This window comes from Myotis myotis, unplaced genomic scaffold, assembly GCF_014108235.1.
Source record: "Myotis myotis isolate mMyoMyo1 unplaced genomic scaffold, mMyoMyo1.p scaffold_m19_p_9, whole genome shotgun sequence".
Taxonomy (NCBI): domain Eukaryota; kingdom Metazoa; phylum Chordata; class Mammalia; order Chiroptera; family Vespertilionidae; genus Myotis; species Myotis myotis.
The window spans coordinates 19618459-19644592 of NW_023416401.1; the positions used below are offsets into that span (position 1 = coordinate 19618459).

Sequence of the window (26134 nt, forward strand, 5' to 3'; positions counted from 1 at the left end):
ACATTCTATACCAGCAGTTCTCAACCTGTGGGTCGCGACCCCTTTGGGGTCGAACAACCCTTTCACAAGGGGTCGCCTAAGACCATCAGAAAACACATATATAATTACATATTGTTTTTGTGATTAATCACTGTGCTTTAATTATGTTCAATTTGTAACATGAAATTGGGGGTCACCACAACATGAGGAACTGTATTAAAGGGTCGTGGCATTAGGAAGGTTGAGAACCACTGTTCTATACCAATTGCTTCCATCCTCTGCGTCTTTATAAATAATTTTTTATTATTTAAGTATAAGACGTAGAAAAGTGTACAAAGCAATGAATTTTCACAGTGGACACACCCATGCAACCACTCCCGCCAGCCACTAAAACTCCCTTCTCACCAAAGGTAAATGCTACCTTAACTTATAAAACCACAAACTCGTTCTCCCTGGACTTGAACTTTATATGAATTACGTGAGCTACTCTCTTGTGACTAGCTTCTTTCACTCAACGATAGGGTGTCCCCAAAAAATGTATACACCCTTTAACAACTGAAAGTTCACTTAATTTTCACTCTTTTTTGGGTTTAACTGATTTGAAATAATGGGTGAAGCCAGACTAAGTTTTGAACAGAGAAAATTTATCCTAAAGTGCCACTAGACTTTTTTTAATGAAGATACATAAAAGATACACTTTACAGTACAAAACAGGCAAGAGCCAATGAATTAAAGGGGCACAAATACCGAACAAAATGATTCTTGCTGTTTGAGACTCCATTGCTTCATGTTAGCAGTGCCTGGATCAGAATGGTCATCAGTTTTAAAACAGGCATTGGCATGCCCTGGCCAGTATGTTCAATGGTTAGGGTGTCAGCCTGCACAACAAAGGGCCACGGATTCAATTCCTGGTCAAGGGCACAAACCTACAAGCCAGGTTAGATTCCCTGACCTGCAGGAGACAACCATTTCATGTATCTGATATGTCTCTCTCACATTGATGGGGTTTTTTTCTCTCTCTTTCTCCCCCTCTCTCCCTCCCTTCCACTCTCTAAAAAATAATCTGGCCTTGGCCAGTTTGGCTCAGTAGTTAGAATGTCAGCCCTCAGGCCAAAGGGTCTCGGGTTCAATTCAGGTCAACGGGTACATACCTGGGTTTTAGGTTCAAAGGGCTGGGGCACATGTCGGGGGCAACCAATCACAGCCAACTGATGTGTCGCTCTCACATTGATGTTTTTCTCTCTATCCCTCTCTCTCTCTTTCTCTCTCTTTCTCTCCCTCTCTTCCACTCTCTCTAAAATATAAATGGAAAAAATACCCTCAAGTGAGGATTAAAAAAATTATTCCTTTCTATAGATTCATTTAAAATTTGAAATTGAACTGTATGTTAATAAACATTGACTTTATAATCATTCAAAGTGTGTATACATTTTTGGGACACCCCGTATATGTTTGTGAGGTTCATTCATGTTATTACATAGATATAGATATAATAGTATACTCATTTTCAGTGCTGTATAATATTCTTTCTAACACATGAATTTAATGCAATTATCCATTCCATTGTTGATGAACATTGCATTGCTTCAGTTTTTAATTATCACACAGACTACTACTGTGAACATTTTCACATCTGTCTCTTGGGGCATGTATGTATACATATCTTTTGTGTCTCCAGTTAGGTATGGAACTGCTGGGTCATAAAGCATGCAGATGTTCAGCTGTGTAGCTATAAAAGCATATTTAAAAGTGTGAGTGTTCTTTTAGCTCCACATCTTTCCAACCCTTAGTATTGTCATGCTTTTCAATTTCAATCATTCTAGTGGGTGTGCAGTAGTATCTCTATGGTGTTAATTTATATGTCCCTGATGAATAAAGTCTGTCACTCCATATTGGAGTTCCTCTTCAAGTCTCTTAACTATTCTTCTATTAGATTGCTTTTTCTTGTTTTCATTTAGTAGGAGTAGGGGCCCTTTATATATTTTGAATATGAGTCCTTCATTGAATACATAATACATACATACATACATACATACAGATAGATAGAGAGCACATAATATTCTCTCCCATTGTGTGACTTGCCTTTGCACTTATATTGGTGTCTTTTGATGAACAGAAGATCTTAATTATCATGTACACCAAATTATCAAATTTATTCTTTTATGACTAGTGTTTTTTGTGTATTGTGTAAAAAGTTTTGCCTCACATAGTGGTGAAAATATTTTCCTTCGTTATCTTCTAAGGGCTTATTGTTTTACCTTTCACTATTAGATCTATGATCCATTGGGAATTGAGTTTTAAACAGTGCAAGATAAGGGGTATACTGTATGAAATGTTTTTTTCTCTATTATGAGCCTATGATTTTTCCTCTTTCTGCCTTTTTTATATATGGACTAGAGGCCTGATGCACAAAATTCATGCAAGGGGCTCAACCCTCGCAGCCATGGTGGCTTGCCTTGGCCCAAGGCAACCACAGCAGCTGCCTTGGCCCTCGCTTCGTCCAGAAGGACGTCCGGTCTAATTAGCATATTATGCTTTTATTATTATAGATACCTAAATGAGGACCACAGCAAATGAGCAAGAAGCGGCTGGTCAGGGAATGGTGGGATGGAAAGCGGGCTGTGACTATCACATTGAGAATATCGAATTACTTAGGCATTTGCTCATAGGATGCAAGCAAACACCTCTAACCAGACCACCTCTCTGCTCTCAACACAGATCAACACAGTTCTCTCATGGGCACCATTTGCCCGGGCCCCAGAGGTGGGGAGCTGGCAGCAGCAAGCAAAGCAGATGGAAAGGAAAATTTAGACCACAAAGCGCTACAATGGAGCACAACGTCAAATTCCTCCACTTAACACTATGGCAAAGGAGACATTTTATAAAAAAAAAAAAAAAAAGAAAGAAAGAAAAAAACACTGCACTGGCTCAGATGATCTGTGAGGCCAGATTGCAGATAATGAGAAGACTTCAAATAGCACATCTTTGTTACTCACAAAATGCAGCCCTTGGTGGATTGGGGATCACAGCCCCAGGCATATCAGGATGCCTCTGCCCATCCCTGCTAGCACCCCGTTTCGTGGGGTCAGGCAAAGGGAAGCGCTTGCTCCCAGAAACAGAGGACAGGCCTTTGCTGCTGGCCTCAGTGACCGCTTCCTGGCCTCCAGCACCTGGGGCAGCCCCCAGCTCTCCTGCCCTCCACGCAGCCTGGTGTCCCCTCGGAATGAGGAGAGACCCAGCAGCTCTCACAGGGAAGTATTTCTCCCCAGATATTTTCACCCCTCAATCATAACACTTATTACATAAGAAGAGAATTGCTCATTTAACTGTCCTTTTAGATTTTGAGTAAGTGGCAGGCATGTACTGCCTAATATCTCCCTGGATATTCAGTCCGCGTCTGACACTCAAATCACTTTGGTTGCATTTCTCCATTTGCTTGAAAGCCTTGGAACTTGACCCCAGGTCTGCTGATCATCAAGACTCATTATGGATAAACCCAACCCTGGTTCCAAAGGCCAGAACCCGGGCCTGGCATCCCAGGCCCTTCATCATCTGGCCTCTACTCATCTCACACTCTCCCTCTCCAACCTCCAGCCTACTCTCCCCTTTCACACCCCCCACACACACCTCGTCTTTCCAGGCTCAACAACATCTGACCTCCTGGAGGCCACCCCTGGCTGCATCAGTCTGACTCCCACCGGGGGAGGGACCCAGTCAGGGAACCCCCAACCCAGCAATAATGCACAGAAGAGAAGCAGCTGCGACGGGACGCCTCCGTCCTCTGAGGGAGCCACGCTTTCCAGATGTAATTTCATCGAAGGCTAGAAACCACCCTCTGAGGTGGTTGCCGTTTTACAGATGCAGAAACTGAAGCTCAGAGAGATTGACAGCATGTCTGTGGGATCCAAAGCCTGTGCTCTACACCGTTATACTGCACTAACCAGAAAGCCAAGAGCAGGAGCACCCACATGAACAGGAAGGAGGAGTGGGGACAGTGGCAGCACCCAGCAGGCACATCTGGCACTTACGAGGCAGCAGTACTAGTAAGTGCCAGTGGGTGAACGAGGGAGTTAATGCCAGAGCAGACTGTTTAAGATGAGCCAGGAGAAGGGGGCAGGGGCTGAGGAGAGGGTAGGAGTACAGAGGAAGGGACAAAGAAAAGGCAGAAGCAAAGGCAAAAAAGCATGAAGCCAGCCCTGGCTGGTGTGGCTCAGTTGGTTGAGCATCTTCCCATGCACCGGGAGGTCACCAGTTCAATTCCCGGTCAGGGCACATGCTCAGATTACGGGCTCTATCCCCAATAAGGGGCATGCAGGAGGCAGCCAATCAATGTTTTTCTCTCTCATCACTGTTTCACTCTCTCTCTCCCTCTTTCTCTTCCTCTAAAATCAATAAAAAATAAAAAAATAAAAGCATGAAGCCCTAGCCAGCTTGGCTCAGTGGATAGAGCATTGGCCTGTGGACTAAAGGGTTCCGGGTTTGATTCCAGTCAAGGGCACGTACCTTGGTTACAGGCTTCTCCCCGGCCTGAGCCCTAGTTGGGACTCGTGCAGGAGGCAACCGACCGAAGTGTTTCTCTCACATCGATGTTTCTCTCTGTCTTTCCCTCTCTCTTGCATTCTCCCTAAAACTCAATGGAAAAACATCCTCGGTGAGGATTAACAACAAATAAAAATTTAAAAAAGCATGAAGCAGCAAGAAATGTGAGAAACCAAGGCAGCCAGGCTGCTGAAGCATAAAACATGAGACAGAGAAGGGACAAGACTGGACAGAGGGGACCCTGCCAGGTCACTGGAGGCCGAGATGCCTCGTGAGGACACACAGGCCTCCAGGCGTTGATGACCAGCAGGAACAGGAGGGAGTGGCAGTTGGACCTGATGCTCCAACTCAACGTGCCCAACACCAAACCCACCAACTCCCCATGCAACCTGCGTCCTTAAGTGCAGCACAGCCTCTCGAGGGGCGCCAATCCTCGCCCACATGCGCGAGTGGGCTCAGCCTCGTCCTGGGTGTGCACGGGCTAAGCCTGTCTCTGCCCCTCGCAGGCTCCCCCCGCTTTGGCAAACGCTAGTGGCCAAACACTGCCCAGAATCATGCAATTTACACTGTTTAGACTTTGCCGAGCTGCAAATGTTAATTTAATGGAACTGGTATCCTCCGCTTCAGGGACCAGGCAGGCAAGGAACTTGTGCAAAAATGAAAGCAAGAGCGTCGGGGAAGAAAAGAGGCCTAAAGACACCAGAGCCCTGAGGCACAAAGAGCCCCCGGCCCCTCCTCCGCCTTCCCGCTCCTCAGCCTGGGATTAGCTCTCGTCTCATTCAAGCCTGTCTCACCCGGGGCCCAGCGTGTGCAGCCACAGCAAGCAGACAGCTGCCACGTCGGGGCCTGGCAGGTGGTGATATCAGGGGGCCGCGCACCAAGGAGGAGACGAGGACACACACACCAAGTTTCCAAAGTCGGGGTGACAGCAGGCGTGACGGGCGACTTCCCCAGCTGAGCCCGGCCGGGGTTCGCTGGGACATCACAGACGGGGGCCTCTCTCCGGGCCAGGCGCGAGGCAGGAACTAACGTGGTGCACATGTGAGCACGGACAGGCTCCGGGCCTTCACCTAAGTGCCCCCTCGCTGCTGACGCGAGGCTGGGCCTCTAACCAAAGGGCTGTTCACAAATGCTAACGTTACAAGCAAAGTCCAAAATCTCAGGATGCGCCAGGGCCCCCACAGCCCCCTGCAGGAGCTCCACTTTCACCTGTAAGAGAACCTGTGGGGGCTTCTGCACACTAGTGAACGAGAGCTCAGAGGGAGTGACATTTCAGAGGGGAAGACTTTGGTCACAGGCGGCAGGAGCTGGAATATAAAGCATTTGAGAGGCCAAGGAGATGGGCAGAGACCGGGAAAAAGAGAGAGAGAGAGAGAGAGAGAGAGAGAGAGAGAGAGAGAGAGAGAGAGAGAGAGAGAGACTGACTGACTTTGCAGGGAGGCAGGTAAGAGACACTGTCCTAAACTTCTTTCCACAAACTAAAGGGTCTAATGAAACTCAACTAAATACAGGCCAGTCACAATCCCCACATCAGCGCAGGCCGCAGCTCGCACACAGCGGAATGCCAAAGTGCACTAGGACTTGGTTGTCTGTGTCGGGAACCCTGAATGCATTTTTCACACAAATAACGTAACGCCTGTGGTTAGAGCATCGGGCCCTGTGTCACCAGGGCCTGTGAGTTCTTGGCGACAAGGCCCATGCTTTACTCTTCTTGGATTTCCAAGTCTCCCACAGGGAACCTGACAAAGGGCGAGACCTCACGCCTTCGTGGGGTGAGTGACTCTGAGAGGCCAGGCCCCATCTCACATCCCACTTCCTACATGTGCCTAGAGACCATGGGCTGACGCCCTCCGCTTTTACAGGTACTGGGAACAGGGAACAGAGCTGCCCCTCTTGAGCCCTGACCTAACGTCTGTACTGTAATAGCCTAAGGAACGGAAGCATCCCGGATAACGCTGCAGAACAGACAGGGAGCAAAAGGTGGGCTCTGCTCATGCACTGCAGGCAGGTCTCCGGCTGGGAGCTCTGTTCAGCTGAGCATGGATGGAATGTGCGCGAAGGCGTCCTCCACGAGGCCACCTGGAGGCCTGGGCAGCCTCTGGATGCTGAGCCTTCCTTCATAAAGAGAAGGTCAAACCCCTTCAAACACCAGACCTTTGATATTACAGCCTCTGAACTTAAATACTGCACCCCTCCCACTGCCCATGCCGCCTTCACTTTGGATCTGTTCTCAGACCTGACAGCCTTCCGGCCACATACCCCCATCCCTGTTTACTTCATCTCCATGCTCAGTGATCAAAGTGCATTTTTCATACACCAGCATTAGCCAAGGTTGCTTGCTGCTTCATTTATTTATGGCATTTTGCCACCGGACAGCATTTCTGATGATCTGTGCTCTGTGAGGTCTGAAAATTATTCCCACCCACCTCCGTCAGGGGCACTGTCCCTTTGTGAAGTGGAGGAATGAAGGCAGAGAGTGAGTGCTGGGGGACGCCAGAGCTGAGGGCAACGAGGCTGCAGAGGGACCGGGGCTTCCCCTCGCCCTGCACAAGTCATCCGCACAGGGCCTCTGAAGGCTTAAGAATAAAGAACAGCTCTAGCTGGTTTGGCTCGGTGGATAGAGCATCAGCCCACAGACTGCAGGGTCCCAGGTTCGAGTCCAGCCAAGGGCAGGTATCTCTGTTGCATGCTCAATCCCTGGCCCGAGTCGGGGCACATTCAGGAAGTAACCAATTGATGCGTCTCTCTCACATTGATGTTTCTCTGTGTCTCTCCCCCTCCCTTGCACTCTCTCTAAAAATCAATGGGAAAATATCCTCAGGTAAGGATTAACAACAACAAAGACTAAAGAACAGTCAAATAAACAAATGGTGGTTTTTACATGAAGGGTCCTTTCTGTGGGCAGAGCTTTAGAAAGGACTTATACTCTGAAGTCCAAAGACCAGAGTAACAAATTCTTCTGACCCGGGGTAATGTACCTAATAACCTCCTGATAGTCCGGAGAAGGGGGGTGCCAGGGAATTCTCTGCCAGGAAGCAACCTCACTTCCAGGTATTTATCCTGGAAAAATGAAAACTTATGTTCACACAAAATCTGCACACAAATGGGAATGGCAGGGAAGGGTATGACACAGTGGCAAGAGACGCAGCCTCCAGATCAAATGATGGCAGCAGCGTTATTTGTAATCACCCAAAACCAGAAACAACAAAGGCCCACGAAGGAGTGGATGGATCAATGGACCGGTACATCCATAGAATGGAATACCACTCGGCATTTAAAAGGAATGAACCACTGATGCACGCAACAGCTTCGGTGGACCTCAAGGGCATTATTGAGAGTGAAAGAAGCCAGTCTCTAAAGATTGCATACTGCATGATTCTATTTACATGGCATTCTAGAAAAAAACAAAACTATAAGGAGAGAGAGCAGATCCCCGGTTGCCAGGGAATGTCTGACTACAAAGGGTTACCCTGGGGAATTCTTTAAGATGCTGGAATTGCTCTGTATCCTGTGGTACAGCCGGTCAGCGAATAATGTCATTTCATTCAACATCCTTTTGTTATAAGGTTGATGAGAAGAAGAAAAAAAATCAGTTCCTGGCTGGGACCACGGTCTATGCGGAGTTTGTGTGTTTTCTCCATGTCTGCGTGGGTTTTCTCCGGAGACTCGGTTTCCTCCCACATCCCAAAAATGTGCAGGTTTGTTCAACTGGCATGTCTACATTGTCGCAGTCTGAGTGTGGGGGTGAGGGGGTGTTCTCTGCCATGGAAGGGAGTCCTGTCCGAAGTGGGCTCCTGCCCTGCGCCCTGAGTGGCTGGGTTCGACTGTAGCCACGCACAACCCTGAACTGATGGAATAAGTGGGTTGGGAAAGCATTCTCTTGTTGTTATTAATCTTTCTTAAATGTATGCATAGCTCACATTTATTTCAATGCTTACTATTAGAAGTGTTTGGGGCCTTTATTTAGAAGTTTGATGATGTTTCTGTGACCAGAAATAGCCCATATGAACCTAACTCTTGTCAATATCCGTTAGCCTGTGGTAACACTGGTTCACTGTACACAGTTTCACTTAAAGCTGCAGTTTCCAAGAACCTATCAACAACATTAAGCGAGGACTTACTGTAGTTATGAGAACCTATCATGTGTTAAAACTCAAAGGTTTGCACCCCAAAACGTGAATTTTACTGTATATAAATTTCCCTCTTAAAGGTTCATAAATTCTTTGACACTCCTTTCAAGAAACAAGGGTGTCTGATCCCCCTGCCCTTGAATATGGGCCAGCCTTGGTGATCTGCTTTTCACCGGCAGCAAGAGTGGTGGTCGGGAAAGGGGATACAGCACCCCTTGGCCTGCTCTCTGGAGCCTTGAGCTGCCCTGAATGTCAGGGGTCCAGTTACCCGAAACCACCTACTAGAGACATGCTGTGGCGAGACTACAGAGGGATGAAAAGACATCCGAGGAACTCCCAGCCATGGACAGACACTTTCTCATATGTTACCTTGTCTATTTTTCATTCATTTCATCATTTCCTGAGCACTTTCTATAGGCCAAGGACTATACATGGAGTGGGGAGGAAAGTGCTACAAGGCAACAGAATCACCAGAATGTGAAGGGGAGAAATGGGGCCGGAGGCAGGGAGGGGTTCTTGGTTTGGGCAGCCAGCTGGATGGTGAGGTTCTCACTGAGGCAACAGGTGTCTGCAGGAAGATAAGATCCAATCTAGACACAGTGTGTGCTCATCATCTGTGGACACACAAGAGGAGCTGACCAGCGGGCATCCGAAAGCTCTCAAAGCCACCCAGGAAAGGAGGTCAACTGTGAGAAGAAGGCATGGTCTCGGGACAGGGCTGAGGAAGGGCAGGAGGGAGCAGAAAGACCTGGAAGAAATAGAAAGGGAAGGTGAATCTCTCACCATCCAACTCAGAGCAGCACACATTCCTCAGAGGGATGGCCAAAACGGCAGGTGCTGCCATGAGATTAAATAAGATCAAGATGGGAACGTATTGCCTGGCCGGTGTGGCTCAGTGGTTGAGCGTCAACCTACAAACCAGGAGGTCACAGTTCGATTCCTGGTCAGAGCACATGCCCCGGTAGCAGACTCACTCCCCTGTGTGGGCATGCAGGAGGCAGCCGATCAATGATTCTCTCTCATTGATGTTTCTACCTCTCTCTCCCTCTCCCTTCCTCTCTGTAATCAATAAAAATATTTTTTTAAAGATGATGGAACAATATCTACTGCATTAAAGACAGGAAACTTAACACCAGAGCAGCTTCGCTGTGGGAACTGGAGCCAGAATGCAACAGGAGGGAAAGAGGGAAGACAGTGGGGCTTAGACAAGGTCTAAGACACTTGAGGATGGAGGGTGATGGCCAGACCTGGGGGCCAGGGAGGAGGAGTTTTCTGGATGAAGGAGGTTTTAGCCCATCTCAATGCTAAAGGGCCTATCCCAGAGGGAAATAGATGTTGAAGGTTCAGTGGAAAGGAACCTGCCACGGCCAGGAGAAGGAACACAGCTGTACCTGTCACACAGGCAGACAGGCAGGTAAGGGTGAGGCCGCATCTGAAGGTCCAGCTTTGCCTCTGCAGTCGCAGGGGTGGCAGGGGAGGGGAGGTGTGGGGAACAGAAGCTCAGCCTGCTGACGGCCATCAGGTAGCTGGGCTGGAGGCCACAGAAGTCCACTGGCAGATCTCTGTGACATGTGAGCGTGTGGGTTTTTCAAAGATTTTTAAATCTGCTTTTGAGAGAGAGAAACATCGATGTGAGAGTGAAACATCGATCGGCTGCCTCCTGTACGCCCCCTCCTGGGGATCGAGCCCATAACCCGGGATGTGCACTGACCAGGAAATGAACCGGCAATCTCAGGGTGCACAGGACAATGCCCAACCCACTGAGCCACACCTGCCAGGGCTGGGATCCTTTTGTATTTTTGTCCACAACTGCCCCACAAGGGAGATGCTACTGTTCAAGGGTTGTAGGAGAGGGAGGGTGGAGTGCTCAGGCTGGGCCGGAGCTGGAGCCCACACCATCCTGGTGACCCTTGGTTTCCTTTATTTTGGCTACTGTGCTGACCCTAGCAGAGTCTGATGCCCAGCAGACACCCCATAAACACTGTGAAGGGGAGGGAAGAAGGGGAGTCCCTGGGAAGGGTCACATCTTAAGCCTCTTCCCCTGATACCTCAACTCACCAGGAAACAGCAGTGACTGGGCATGGACAGTGGAGACCCTGCGCTCCCTCCCCGCCGGGCCAGGCCCACCACAGCCTGTCCCGGGCACCCTTCCACTGCACACATTCTTCAGAGGTGACTTCTCAGTGACTGCCTTGGGTGCCTCTCTTCTCCTTTTCCCCGTTTCTCTTTCCCACACCTCTCTTGGTAAGTATTCCCTTCCCATATTCCTGTTTTCCTCTCCTCTGCCCTCCCTTTTCCTTATGTTCGGAAATTACTTTGTGCACTGACCACGGCCCGGTGTTCCAGCCCCCGAGCCCCGGTGTGTGAGTCTCCACCTTCGGACACTCTCACCTGCCCTGAGCCATCCACGCTGAGCCTGCCTTCGGGTCCCCGCTCACCTGCGCCCGAAGGCCCTTCTCCTCCTCACACCCACCCGCTCCGTCCATGCAGGTCACTGGCATTTTCCCACGTCTGACATTTCTGTGGCCCACATCACACTGAGACAGGAGTCACACACTGCCTCTGTGGTTACGTCACTTTTATATTTATGACTTATTTCCCCAACAAATCTTTTTTTTTAATTTTGTTTTATTGCTTAAAATATTACAAAGAGTAGTACATGTCTCCTTTTTTTCCCCCTTGACCTTCCCCCAACGCATGCTGACATGATACTTTTCAGGATCTAGGACCAGTGGCACAGATAGAAATAAAGCTTCCCACTTAGCCAAGCTCTGCTGCCCAGCCCCACAAAAATCCTCACCACGTGCTGACATCTGATATCCACGAACTCAGCTAAAATCTTCCCCGACTGTGTTCCCTCCACAAACTTCCCTGGGTGTCAGAACTGTTCCTCATGCTTATCTCCGACAGACTGCCATGGGGAGCCTCGCCGGAGGGGGCTGGGTCAGAGGTCAGAGGTCATGTGCCTGAGTTCTCACCGCCACCCTTTGAGGGCGGTTGCTGCACAGCAGTCATGAAACCAACCGCTTTTCGTTTTCTCCTCTTGGCTACGGGGCCCACACGCCCCATCGCACCGCTCTCGGGGTTGTGAGAGGACCAGCCAGGGAACCTGTGTCCCAGGGCCTCGTAAACTGCACAGACATGCCGTGGCTCCGTTACTGGCGCGGTCTCTGATGAATCACTGTCCACAAAAATGCACCCTGTTCTGGGAACAGAAAACCACTCATACCCTTGACTATTGTTCTAGACAGGGGACCCAAGAGCTCTCCTTCCCTGCCCCCAGATGCAGGGCGCTGGTGAACTTGAATGGAGGACCCCAGGGAGACAACCTCTCCCACCTCTGGTGACTGGCCACTCAGACCGGGTCCTGCCGGGCCTGCCGGAGCCAGAGGTGTGGTGATTTAGGGGAGCTGTGACCAGGAGCCAGCCTGAGCACTCCACAGCCTGAGGCTGGGATCTGACACGGTGACATGGTGATACATCTCTCAAGTGAACGCCATCCCTGAAATAAAATCTACCTGAGCCTCAGAGGTTGGCAAAGGGCTGAATGTCCCCGTGGAGAGAGAAGGGCCCTGGGACTCTGCAGGCGCCACCACAGCCTCCCAGATCCACCTTCTCTTGGAATTTCCCACTCGTAACAGATGCTGCTGCCACCCCGGCCTCAGGGATCTGCCTCAAACAAGCTCACAGCTGTCCTCGGCCTCCTTGTAGCTCAGCATGAGCAGGACCAGTAAACAAGGCTGAGCGGAAGGCTCAGGAACAACTGGGCAAGTGGGGACAGGTGTGCACCAGGGGGTGCTTCCCCATCTCGTGGTATAGGTCTCAAGTCTGGCCCATGGAGGACACCTCACTACCTCCACCCAGCAGAGCCCCAGGGCATTTGCACGTCCCTCCAAGCTCAACAGGAAATGGCTTTGCCAGGATGGTGGGCCTTCTCCGGCCAAACCGAGGCTTCCTGTCCAAGGACCCAGCATGAACCCAGCACAGAAAAGGCAGAAAGGTTTTAACACATTGAAGAGCTGGTTCTGCCTCACTCACCTTCAGTTTGTGGGGGAAATTATAACATCCAAATACATCTACAGATTAGGGATCTGACAAAGGTTTGAGGATATCAGCTTTCAAAGGTTAGGGGTGTGCAAGCATCATTTATATAAATACTAGAGGCTCGGTGCACGAAATTCATGCACGGGTAGGATCCTAGGCCTGGCCGGGGCCTCCCTTCCCTGGCTGCTGGCTGCCAGCCAGGGCCTCCCTTCATTCCGTGCCACCCCTGGTGTCATAACAAGTGATAGAACTCCCGGTGGAACTCCTACGGGGACACTTTGCATATTAGCCTTTTATATATATAGATCTACTACAATTAACATTCTTGCAAATATTCATCAGTCATTTATTAGGGCTTATTATATATCACGCACTGTCCTAGGAACTCAGAACCAAAAGGTGAGTTAAAATGTACTTCTGCTACTGGGGATTCTACCTGGTCGGGGGATATGACATAGAAGGCAATAAGAACCGATTTCACAGGTGAAAGGTGGACAGAGGGTGTACCACGTGGGTCTGGAGGAGGCCAAGAAGCCCAGCAGAAGTGACCCTGAGACGCAGCCTTGGGTTTTAATATTCTTCTCAGGACACCACCTGGTGGTATTCCCAAAATTCAAATGTCACTCTCAGCTGGGTCACCAGCTGCATGTGAAAGGAGGAGGTCAGACTGTGCTTCACAGCTTGGCCCTACGTTGATTTAGGGACCATCTTTCCAACCATCTCCAATGCTCAAAATGGGGGAGACCACTCTCATCCAAGGTGAATTCTTTACCCTTCTAAGCAGCAACCAAACATCTAGGAATTCATCTTAAAGAAATAATCAGATATGAACACAAAGATTTTTTTTCTGAGAGTATATGTATTAAGCATCACCTGTATTTTTTTATTGGCAGTCACCTAAACATCGAATGGCTCATTTATGCATGCATTCAATTTAGAATTCTTTCCCTCACAGGGCATGGCACATGCGCAGACTGGGTCACCATGCTGTCCTTAAAGATGATACGCTCCAAGAATATTTAATGACTTGGGAGTGTATGCAGATATAATGTTATAGTTTAATATACATAAATATTAAAATTCTGGCAAGAGGCAAAAGGGCTAAGAGTGGTTCCTCTGGGTGGTGAGGAAAGCTATTCCGTTTCTTCTGAGTGCTTTTCAGAGCCTCCAAATGCTCTCGCGTCTCATTCACAACGGGAGCAGATGCTCTGTCGTATAAGGTTAGACTCCGTGCCTCCTGGCTTCCTCTCATTGGATCTAGCTTTGTTGATGGGACCATCTCCCAGCAACGTCACCCTGATTCCACACACACAATTTAAGTTCCCAGCTAAATGGTACTGCAAGTGTTGAATATGCCTTAGGGTACCAGACACATACATATCAATACACACATGTTACTCAGCTTGAACAGGACAAAAACACAGCTTTTTACTTCTGCCTCTTCAGGCAAAAGCCAGTGGGATCCAGCAATCCCCTCTAGGCACCCTCTACAGGTCACAGGTCATTCCACTACCACACCCGGGGTCAAGGTTCCTCTGGCTTACCCATCCTAGTCCCATTCCTTTGGGCACAGTCAAGTAATTAGTTGTCCAGACCGACCTCCCTCCCCATCTGTGGGGATATGAGGATCCGCCTCTCCAAGCAAAAACCAGGGACAAATAAAGAATAAATTCTAACAAATAAAGTTTAAACATGGAAAAGGCCAGTCTTGAAGAGAGGAGGCCATCGCTCACTGTCATATATGAAGAAGCAACTAGAACACCCTTGGCCAGAGGCCTTACAAAAGGGCTTTCTGTGTGGACATGGCTTGGATGAGGAGACCACTTGTCCTTCCTCCAACTCTAAAGCTTGTGATAATTCACTTATTCAAATACTATTTACTGTACACACACTATGAGCCAGGCGCTGTTCTAGGTTCTAAAGCTACATCAGCAAACCAAACAATCCATAAAACCAACCAACGCTGCCCTCCCTAAGCAGTTAAGGCAGTTGACCCTAAACCTTAGAGCAGGGGTCCTCAAACTACGGCCCGCGGGCCACATGCAAATACAAATATTATATTTGTTCCCGTTTTGTTTTTTTACTTCAAAATAAGATATGTGCAGTGTGCATAGGAATTTGTTCATAGTTTTTTTAAAACTATAGTCCGGCCCTCCAACGGTCTGAGGGACAGTGAACTGGCCCCCTGTTTAAAAAGTTTGAGGAACCCTGCCTTAGAGGGCTAAGGGCAGTTTGGACTGAGGAGTGCCGTGGTCAGACTCTCCCTTTCCTCCTTATACTCGAGCATACAGGCTTATTCCTGCAGTTCACTGGATGGACTCTCTGGTCCTTGCTTCCCTTTTTCCTTTTTCCTGTTAATGGCTACATTCCAGGCCAAGGAGGGCAGGTCTGCACCCCCAGATATCAAGACGTACTGTGAACTACAATCAGTAAGACAGTGGGGTGTTAGCAGAAGAACATGTTGCTCAATAATGCAGCAGAGGGCCCCAAAACACACCCCGGAGGCTGCGGACACGATGTGGATCAGGGCGGAACTGGAGACTGTGCTCCAAGCCCTCCTTACGCCCCTGTAACTCCTCTGGTCCTCAGTCGGCCGCTTTCCCTCAAGCTGAACACAGCCTGTGTGATAAAATCGGAGGGCCAGACAGAAGTCTCCCCATGATTGTTTACAAGGGTTGAAAGCCAGGTTTGCATACTTAACATTAAATTTTGTTTTCGTCTAATAAAACTAGAGGGCAGGGGACATTGTTTAAACCAGTTGTCTCAACCCCAGTACCAGGACACATGTCTTCATGGGTTGTAAGCCCATCAACTCTAAATTAATAATTATAATGAGGAAGGATTAGAGAAGGTGAGCTCAAATCACAGATAAAACAAAACTTGTGCCCGGCCGTGGTGGCTCAGTGGTTGAGCGTCAACCTACGAACCAGGAGGTTACGGTTCGAATCCCAGTCAGGGCACATGCTGGGGCTGCAGGATCAATCACTGATCATGCAGGAGGCAGCTGATCAATGATTCTCTCTCATCATTGTTTCTATCTCGCTTTCCCTCTCCCTTCTGATGTCTTTGAAATCAATAAAGATATATTTAAACAAACAAACAAAAAAAAACTTGTGCTAATTAGAATAAACTTCTTTAGTCAAAATAATGGCCAAACTAGGCAGCCACAGGGAATGGCGCAGTGCTGTCGGTGACGGTGGCACAGTGAATGGCAGCAGCCCTGTGTGACCCTGGTTTAGCCAGAGGACCCTCCTCCTTTTCTCCTCCAAGCGCCCGCTGCTCAGCCTCCAACCTGCCGTAAGCACATCAAGCCTCTCGGGAGCATCTGCCCATCAACTCATTTGCTATGAACCCCAGGCCACTCTTGGGAGCTGATGAGCCAGTCAGAGATGCATCGTTTTTCTCCTATTATTTTAAGAACTTCAAAATAATCTTTGGCTGGTCCCGTGACCTCTGGTTAAAGACCCTGGCCTTTCATTCGCTGCCATTACACACCAGTGCAGGGAGAGTCAGCGCTGCCAAATCAATAACAAAGAAGTCTTCTTCTGGGTTTTCTTCTTCCCCAGAATGCTAAAAATAGCTGATGAGGTGATCAACATACCAGTTTTTCTGTGTCCCCTTTGGCAAATCTAGGAGCATTGTTCTATATTGACGGCAAGATGTTTATTTCCATTTTTTTTCAACATGTTCAACAACTTCGAAATTTCTTTCCCCTAACATGAAGTTCCAAACATTTCCCCCTCAAGTCCAACATTTTTTTTTCCAGTCCAACATTTTAATTTTTAGGTTGCAAATCTAAGTGGTGAGGAAGAAGTATTTTTTCAAGTTGTAAATAGAAACAATGTAGATTCTATCTGTCACTCTGTGGCTCTAAAAATAGATAAATTTCTGGGTATATAGATAATTTTGCTGATTTGCAAATTAATGTTTTTAATGAACTATCTTCCCCCCCTAGTCCACAAATAGGTTAATCTGCCTATAAAAATCAAAAGTTGCCCATAATAGTAAGAAGGCTGAGCTATACAATACATTCACGTTTTTAAATTTTTTATTAAATTTATTGCAGGGACATTGACTAATAAAATTATGTGGGTTTCAGGTGTACAATTCTTTAATACATCATCTGTATATTGTGTTGTATGTTCAGCACCCAAAGTCAAGTCTCTATCACCATTTATCCCCCATTTTACCCTCTTCTACCTCCCCGTACCCCCTTTCCTTCTGATAATCACCATACTGTTGTGTCTGTCTATGACACAGTTTTGTTTGTTTGTTGTTTGCTGAATCCCTTCACCTTTTTCACTTAGCCCCTCAAACCCCCTCCCCTTTGACACCTGTCCGTCTGTTCTCTGTATCTGAGTCTGTTTCTATTTTGCTTGTTAGTTTATTTTGTTCATCAGATTCCACATAAAAGTGAAATCACATATCTTTCTCTGACTTACTTAACTTAGCATGATACTGTCCATGCTGTCACAAAAGGTAAGCGACCCTTCCTTTTTAGAGCCACTTAGTATTCCACTGTGTAAATGTACCACAGCTTTCTTATCCCCTCATCTACTGATGGGCACTTGTGCTGCTTCCAAATCTTGGCTATTGTAAATGACACTGCAATGAACATAGGGGTGCAGTATTATCCTAATTCCACACAACTCAGTCTGTCCCAGATTCTGCCCAGACCTCAGAAGGGCAGAGCCACCAGGAGTTGGGAGGGTGTGGCTGCCAGGAGCTGGAGAGTGGAGCTAGTGGAGCTCCTATAGGGGGAGGTGCCAGTCAGGTTCACGGGGAAATAGGGGCAATGCCCTACTCCAAAACCACACAACTAAGTTACTGGCACCTCCTGAGTCTTCCTACACCTCTACATCCTGGCCCAGGCAGCTGACTCCTTAGCAGGGCAAGAGTTCCATAGGGTGAGACCACAGGGAGTCCAGATGGTAAGGCATTGCATTCCCCTAGGCTGAGTACTCCACTCAAGAAAGACGGTATCTGTGGTTTGGGAGAATAACTCAGCACAGGTATCGTGGTGGCTGTCCCTTCAGCTCTCTCAGAGCCATGAACCCCAGTCTCTCCTCATGCTACCCTAATCCTATCCACTATCCACCCTCCCTCCACCAAAGCCCAGGGTAAGGGGCTGCAAATGAGGATTGTGCCTTGGCCCTTCAGGAGGGTGCCTGTGTCCCTAGCCAACTTCCATTTCTCCCTGGGGGACAGAATCCATCTGATTTTCACAGCCAGGGGTTATGTGGGTGCCTCTGCCCGATCTGGTGCTCTGGGTTGGAGAGCCTGGCATGTGGTTGAGGTCCCAGGCTTCCCAGGGGGGGCCTTTGCAGCTGAGACATCCCTTTGGAAGCTCAGCCACTGCTCGTGGGGGCTGGGCCAGCCCTTTTCGTGTCTCCACCATTCCTACCAGTCTTGATGTGGCTTCTTCTGTAAACCCTTGGCTATAAGACTTCGTTCAGCTAGTCTTCAGTTGGTTACTCAGGTTGATTGCTCTTCCTTTTGGTTGTAATTCCAGTTTGGTCCTGGGAGGTGGTGAGTGTCACATCCACTTACTCTGCCGCCATCTTGGGTCTCCTTCGTAACCAATTTACATTTTTAGATGCATTACAACACCACTGCATTCGGAGATGCTCGCCTGGGCCCACTGAAGAGGGAGGAAGACAGGCTGAGCAGGAATCAGCAAGATCCTAGTGTGGCCTTGGGAGCATGTCAGAGGCTCCAACAGCCACTGGGAAACTTTGGCACTGAATGCCATTATGTCAGTATCACCAATTATAGTCCTAGCAACATGTCAGGTTAGTGATAAAAATTTAAGGGCATCCACTGAAGCTCCATGTATAATACTCCTACCTTAACACTTTCTTTACCAAACTAACAGTTTATGTAACTGCTGATTGCTGACTTCATCATCGAATTGACTGAGCCTAGAAAGATACCCTGGGCATTACAAAACTGATGTTCAGTGCTTGTTTTTCAAAGATCCTAAGGAGAACATGACCATCAGGGTTGGGAGAAAAATATCAGTGGGAACACAACAAAAATGTGCTGATGATTGGCCATCTCACCTGCAGGAAACACACACCAGACAGTGACACTCAGTGAAAGGACTGTGAACCCAAGGGAACACTGGAACACGTAATCCAGTTTTTAAGCATGTATTTAAAAAATGTTCAACATATGCAGAAGTATAGAAAATAATATAATGACCTCCCTCCCATATACCAATAACCCAGCTTTAACTCATGGTCTATCTTATTCTATCTACACACTCACCCACCCACTTGCCTCTTATCCAGCACTATTTTGAAACAAATTCCAGACACCACATAATTTCATCTGCAAATATTTCAATATGTATCTCTGCCAGATACAAACTTTTCTTTAAATATCCCAATACTATTATCATACTTTCATACGTGATTTTATCTTATTAATTTAACTTTAATAACCTTTAATATCAAAGAGTCACTATTCAATCTTCCCCTATGATCTCATATATCTATTTATAGTATGTTTGATTGAATCAGTATCCAATTAGAGCCACACATTGCAATTGATCTCTTAAGTCTCTTTTAATCTAAAGTTTCCTTCCATTTCTTTTTTCTTTGCAATTTTTTTGTTTAAAAAAAACACCCATAATTTCCCACAATCTGGATTTTGCTGATTACATCTCTGTGGTGAGGCTTAACATTCATTGTAACTTAATTTCCCCCATTCTTTCTTACTTAGTTCAGAACAAGGCACAGAAACAGTTCCCAATAAAATGGCTTTTAAAAAAAGAAAAGCAAAGAAAAACAAAAGAAAACAAAAAGCAGTCTGGTTGTCTCTGTAAAAGAGCAGATGCTGACAAACCCAGGGTTCTGAAACCGTCCCACAAAAGTGGAACCAGCTACACGGATCAGAAAGCCAAATTTATTTATTTATTTATAGTTTACATTCAATATAGAAAGCCAGATTTCAATCAGGGACATTCCTGAGCCGGCCACAGCCAGCAGAGGCATCATCCGGAGACGAGGTGTGGAGGCTGCCAAGAGCGGTGACTGTCTTCCCTCTGAGGACAGAGTTCCCACGTGTTCCCGGTTCATCTTCAGAAAGAAATGAACCCCGGAGGACGGAGGACCAAGGAGGCTGGGGGAGGGGTGTTCCTGAGTTGGCCTCGGCATGTTAATCAGTTTTAAATCTGCCACCATTAAGAACTAGCATTTCAGAGTCTGGAGGGGGAGGGCGAAGGCAGTCCTGCTGTTTTCCAGGACACAGGTTGGACTGTGAGGACAAAAGGCACAGCCTCACAGAGCCTCAACGCTGGAAAGACTTACCAGAGCCCGACCACTGAAGTCCCAGCCTGTGACAGGCAGCCGCCATGGAAGGGGAACGCAGCCCGCCCCCTCCACACCCCTCCTGCACAGAGAGCTTGGGCTCTGCTGGTTTTCTAATAATGGGACACAGTTGGCTACAGGCTTTGGAGTAAAAAAAGACTCGACCTTAAATCCCAGCTCCTTCACTTAAAAGCAGTGTGGCCTCAGAAAACCTGCCTAGCCGCCCTATGTCTCAGTTTCCTCATCTGAGGAAAGGCTTCTACCAGTCCATTCCAACCCAGATCCTTTTGGGGAGCCATGACGGCACCTGCTGGACGTCTGCGGGGGCTACTGATGCGGTCTGTGGCCGCCCGTGAAGCAAAGCCAACTGACCCATAAAGGGTTCAATCCCATGATCCTGATGGCAACAGCGCAGCTCCAACCAACTAAGCTAATTGCAGCCGAGCCAGAGTCATCCCAGCTTGCACAGAGATGCCCTAAGGCAGCAGTCCATACAACATTCTTAAACACTTGTGTCCTAAGATGCTATGTGACACACCGCACTTGCCAACTTTACTAATGATCTCATCTTTTAAAAATCTTAATGTAATGTAGCAAACAGATGTGTCACTTAAGAGGATTAGGATGGAAATTCATTAGAGCCATAATACCAGTGGATTTGTGTTCTAAAACTAACCCTGATCAATCAACTTAGTGCACACTCCACCGTAGCACTCCCCAGGAGCACGTTGGAGATCTGGACAGCCAGTCTTCACCCTCAGGGAAGTTATCTGAGAACAGGGGAGACGGTGAGAACCCCCACGTTGCAAGAGCCTGACCTAAATGACCTCTAACCCACACTGCTCAGACGGCAGTGTGCACAGGAATCACCAAGGCATCTTGGGAAAACACACGTTCTGATTCAGCAGGGGAGGAGGGAGGCCTGAGAGCATTTCTATTAAGAGCCCAGGTGAATCCCGGCCCAGACTTGGATCGCCAAGGCTCTAATCCTCACTGCGGTCAGCTGTGTTCCAGTGGGACCGACCAGGCAGCAAGGTAACCACAGAGACAAAGAAACGAACAGGGTGTGTCACAGCGAATCCAATCAGAGGATGGAACTCTGGACCATGGACAGGCTGCTTGGACGGAGAACATTCAAGACACAAACAGGCTGCTTGGACGGAGAACATTCAAGACACAAACAGGCTGCTTGGACGGAGAACATTCAAGACACAAACGTGGAGTCATTAAGAGCTCAGACCTGGTGTCAAATTCCAACTCTGGAACTTCCTACTTCCGTGATCAGGTGACTTGCTTCTGCTCTGGTCTCTTAGGCTGTGAGATGTAACAGTGCCAGCACCTGACCCCCGGGAGGCCATGGGCTTGGGGAGACAAAGCGAGTCTAGACAAAATAGTTACTATTACTCCACTTTCTAGTCCACAGCAGACACCACCACATTTCCTGAACTAAATTACTAAGTCATACTTGCCATTTTGACACGAGCTAATTATCATTTTCTTTGTAAAAATATTCTATACTTGCAGTTTCATCTATCAAAAAGAAACATAAATCCTTACAGCCTTAACCTTCAGGTCAATCAATCCAAACACATTTAAGCTTTGAAAGGTCTGATTCTAGTAATTCTACTACACAGTTTTTTTCTACATTAAAAGTCCTGTAATTACAATTTTTTTTCTTTTAAAACACTACACCAAAAATAAACACCTGTTTATACAGCATTTGAAAACAAAAGGCCACACACCTCGTCCAGTCAAAACATGTAACAACCAAAATGAACATCTCCCCGGTGAGAGTACAGCACCAGTTTTGACCTTTTCATCAAACTAATTGTTTATTTAATCACCTCCCCTGGAACTACTATAAAAAGCTGGGGGTTCCTCTTTTCCAAAATAGCAGCTTGAAAACAGAAAAGATACAGCATAATAAGTGTGACGTGTTGTTTTTATCTGAGACGGTGGTTTAGTTACATGGACAGTTCACTTCTAGTGGAGTCAGCAGACATGCGCTAAATAAATATGTCATCAGGCTAAGAAAAGGTGCCCGGACTCAAGTTTTGGCCGGGGAGGACCTGCAAGGTCATCCAGTTCAAAGGTTCCCAGCACAGAGAACCCCAAGGGAACGTTACAAATTAGGACCCTCTGCTGGGCCTTCCAGGAGCCGGTTACACAGGTGTGTTCATTTAGTGGAAATTCCTGAAGCTGCTCATTTATGCCCAGCACACTTGCCTGTATGTTCACATGGGATGAACGCACAGGATGGCTGAGAACACCGAGAGCGTCCGCATGTTCCACAGTCACGCTTCTCCCCTCTCTCCACCACCCCAGAATGCCCCCCAGGAGCTCCTCCTCTTGCCAGGCTGGGCTCCCTGGGAGGCCTTATCCATGGCATGGGTCTGGAGTGACAGCTTGTCTGCTCTCCTTTAATTTACGGGAGGCTGGATAACTGTTTACTCCCACCTCTGACTGTGAACTCCACCAGGCCAGGAATTCTTCCTCAAGGCTCTTACTCATGCTTGTAACATTCATCTACCCCAGGCCAAAAAGCACCTAGCACAGGAAGGTGATTTGGTGAACTCCCCCAGTTAATGGAACAAAAGTCCCAGGCACGGTGTGGGTTCTGCCCACAGCCACCCAGCTGGCCCAGGTTGCAGAACAGCACTGGGGTTTGAAGTCACACCGGCCTGAATCTCTCAGCTCTCTACGCCTAAAGGAGAAACCAGATTACTTAATATTCTCTGCCTCGCTTTCCTCATCTGTAAAATGGGGATATAAAAGTCTCCACATTCACCGGGTTGTGTGGTATGAAATGAGATCATGCACTGATATCCCTGGCAGAGCACGCACAAAATGTGTTAGCTCTTTTTATCACAGGTGGATCATCCCATTTTAAGACTCCCTGTTGGAAATTAACCAACATTTTAAAAGATGAAAGTGCTCCTAGGCATATAAATGCCCTGAATTCTGCTTTACAGAACTCTGGCTAAAGCATCAGCCACTCACTCAACTCGAGATGCAAAACATAAATGCCAAACACTAGAATACACTGCAGCCGTCTTGGGGGCAAAAGACTCTGAGAGGAAAGCTGGCTGGCCCCCAAGACAGGGGGTCAAGGGTCTCTGTGGGATATCTTCTGGCTTTGTTTACTCCACAAGGGTCACCTCAGAAAGTTCTGAGAGCCAGTCAATGACTGTGCTGTGGCTTCTATGGGGTGGGGGCCAGAGGAGAGCAACGATGGACTCCTCCTACCACAGCAGGAACTCTGAGTCAAGACTACGGGGCTATTCCATACAACCATAAGAAGGTATTTCGGCTTCCCACTTGAAAGGTCAACCATGTATATAGGGTTTGAAATCCAAGGAAACCACTTCAAGGTCATTGGGCCACAATTATGTCTTCTGCGGTTTCCACAAAAGATCACTGTAATCAGAGACCATAATGAATGGCATATCATAATGCTGAAGAAGCCCTTCGAAAACTTTTAGCTGAATCCACTGACTGAGAAGAACCAACTAATTTACAAGAGTGACTCTGATAAGCTGAATCCACAATACATCATTCTGTCGTCCATCTCCCCATCCAACCTGCTTTTATGGCCAGACAGGTTCCCAGGAATGGTGACTGGACCCATCCTGCAACCATACAGGGAGAATGAGCTAGAACTGCCCCATTCCTCACTCCTGAAGACGGGTTGGATGAAGTCGTAGAGGGAAGCACTGCTAGGCTACCAATAGAGGGAGAATAACGTCACTGCTGCGGGTCACCGGTTTCCACGCACAACCGCCGCCCCCTCTGCTTCCAAGGCAGGTGAACATCATACAGAAATCTAAAGAATTTTTAAATCAATTTTGCTCTTTTTTATTTTTTGTATCACGGGTATATCTCTTCCAAATATTTATCAATGTTGATCCTCAAAGAATAAATCATCTCCAAGCTTTGATATGGATTCTAAGCAAAAAAAAAAAAAAAAAAAAAAAGTACCGGGGAAGTAATTCTTCAAGCTGCAGTCACGCTGTTTAAGGGGGAGGAGGGTTCTCCTGGCTAACTAAATGGTTAGCTTTCACTGCTCAGCTCTTGGCAACACACACTTTGCAAGACGCCCGTCCTCCTGCAAAGGGTTAAAAAGAAAACTCCTTCGGGTGGACTGAGAAGCCATTCTTCCCGGGGGACACTCATTTCGGCTGCGGCTGCAAGGCTCCGGCTTTGTGCGCGCGCCGCCCCTGCGCGCCCCCGCCCCTCGCCCCTCGCCCCACAGCCACTGCTCCTCCGAGGTTCCCAGGGCCACCTGCTTCTCCTAAGAAAAGGGGGCTCCGAGCACTATTGCGGCGCGGTCGGCATCCCACCGGGGGGTGGGGCGGGGGGAGAGGAGGAGGAGGAGGTGTCCCGGGAAGAGTGCTTTGTCGCGAGGGTCGGGTGACCGCCTGCAGTTGCCCCACAGGCCCTAGAGGTTTGGTCCCGGGCGTCGCTCAGGGCGCTCCTCCGAGGGACCTGAGTCCTCCAGGGCCCAGGCTCTGTCCGCGCCCGGCCAGGCGCCGCCCGGGGACCGAGGCGACTGCCGGGGTCCGAGCCCCACCCCGCCCACCCGGCAGAGCTAACGGCGCGGCGCCCGGGAACCTTCCTCACCTCGCGGCGGGCCGGCGCGGCACCTGCTCAGCCCCGCCCGCCCCCGAGTGCTGGGCTGTCCTCCTCGCCCGCCCGCCCGCCCGGGAGATCCCGCGCCAGCCGCCCGGTGCCGGGGGCCACGCTGCCTAACGGGGATGGGGGAGGTCTGCGCTCGGGCGCTAGTCGCCGGGGACAGCGCCCCGCCCAGCCTGCCGGCGACTCCCCCGCCCCCGCTCTCCCCGGGGCAGGGGCTGCATCCAGGGGGCTCAGCCCGCCCCGCCGGCCCTACCTTGTGCGGCGCCCGCAGCAGCCGGTGGACCCCGGCCAGCTGGGTGCCGAGCGCGAGGTCCTCGCGGAACGTGAACAGCGGCGGCCGGCTGGGCTCGGGGAAGTTGGTGCTGTTGAAAGGGTCCGTGTCGTCCAAGAACTGCACCCGGCAAGCCAGCGTGGCCATGATGCATCCCTGCTCCGGGGGGCGCGGGCCCCGGGATCAGCGGGGCGCAGGCCGGGACGCGGGGTCACGGGGAGCCGGGAGGCCGCGGCCGCTGCTGGCTGGCTGGCTGGCTGGCTCGCAGGCTCGGCGTTCCCGGCTGCAGCCCGGGCTCCGGCCGCGGGGGGGCGGGGCGGGGGCGGGGCCGGCGGGCCCCCTCGTGCCCCTCGTGCCCCTCCTGCTCCGGCTCCTCCCCCCTCCGTCCCCTTAACGCCAGGCTGGGTTGCACTACCGACCCGACCCGCCGCCGGGAGCGGGAAGGAGAGACGAGCTCGCGCGGCGCCCGCAGCCCTGCGCCAAGCCCGCTGGCGGCGGTGGCGGGTGGGGAACCCCCTCGGCTGCAAACTCGGGCAGCGGGGACGCCACTTGCTCCGTCTGCACGTGCGCCCTGTGGCCCGGGAGTCCCGGCCGAGCTGCACCGCTAAGAGCTCCAGGAATCGGATAGGGGGCGGGGGGACGTGGCTGTCCTCCGGCTGCTTATCCATCTGGGAGAGGGCTTAACCCTTTCCAGATCCAGGCAGCGGCCGCGGGCGCCTGCTGCCCGAATTCAGAAAACCCCAGCCGGGCACCGGGCAGTGAGGGAGCCCGCCTCGGCAGCTAGCGGGGTGGTGGCAGCACGGGAGCCCAGCCGGGGTTTTCCCTGGGGAGAAGGAAACAGAAGGAGGAGGATGGTGCTCGCTTCGGCAGCACATATACTAAAACAGGAGGAGGATGAGCCGGGGAACCCAAGCAGCTCCTCATAAGAGACAGGCGCAGGGGGCGCCAGAAGAGAGGCCTATAGGGTGCGAGGCTCCGCTCCGGGACCCCAGCGCCAGGCCGGGCACGGGGGCTGCCTGGTGGATGCTGGTGGACCTGGGCATCCCCGCGGCCTCTCGTTCGGTGAGGTCTCCGAAAGCCCTAACTGGACCGTGCGGGACCGCGGGGGCCACTTCCACGAGGTCACCGAATCGCTGCGGGTCGGCGGAGAGCTGGGGACCCACTGAAACGTGGAGGGAAGGCGAGCACTGGCCCTCCTCGGCCCCGCGGGAACCGTGAGATTC

The 26134-nt window shown here is 49.6% G+C and overlaps 1 protein-coding gene across 17 annotated transcripts in view; it reads right to left on the bottom strand.

Moving 5' to 3' along the window:
• Positions 1–25203, bottom strand: part of FHOD3 (formin homology 2 domain containing 3) — a 415178-nt gene extending 389975 nt beyond the window's left edge. For 15 of the 17 annotated variants that reach the window (XM_036321023.1, XM_036321022.1, XM_036321021.1 and 12 more), the window contains exon 1: positions 24894–25058. In XM_036321023.1, the coding sequence (XP_036176916.1) occupies positions 24894–25058 (165 nt within the window). Of the gene's footprint in view, positions 1–24893 lie in introns of all 17 variants that reach the window. The other 2 variants (XM_036321024.1, XM_036321008.1) reach the window with 1 other exon arrangement.
• Positions 25204–26134: the final 931 nt, after the last annotated feature.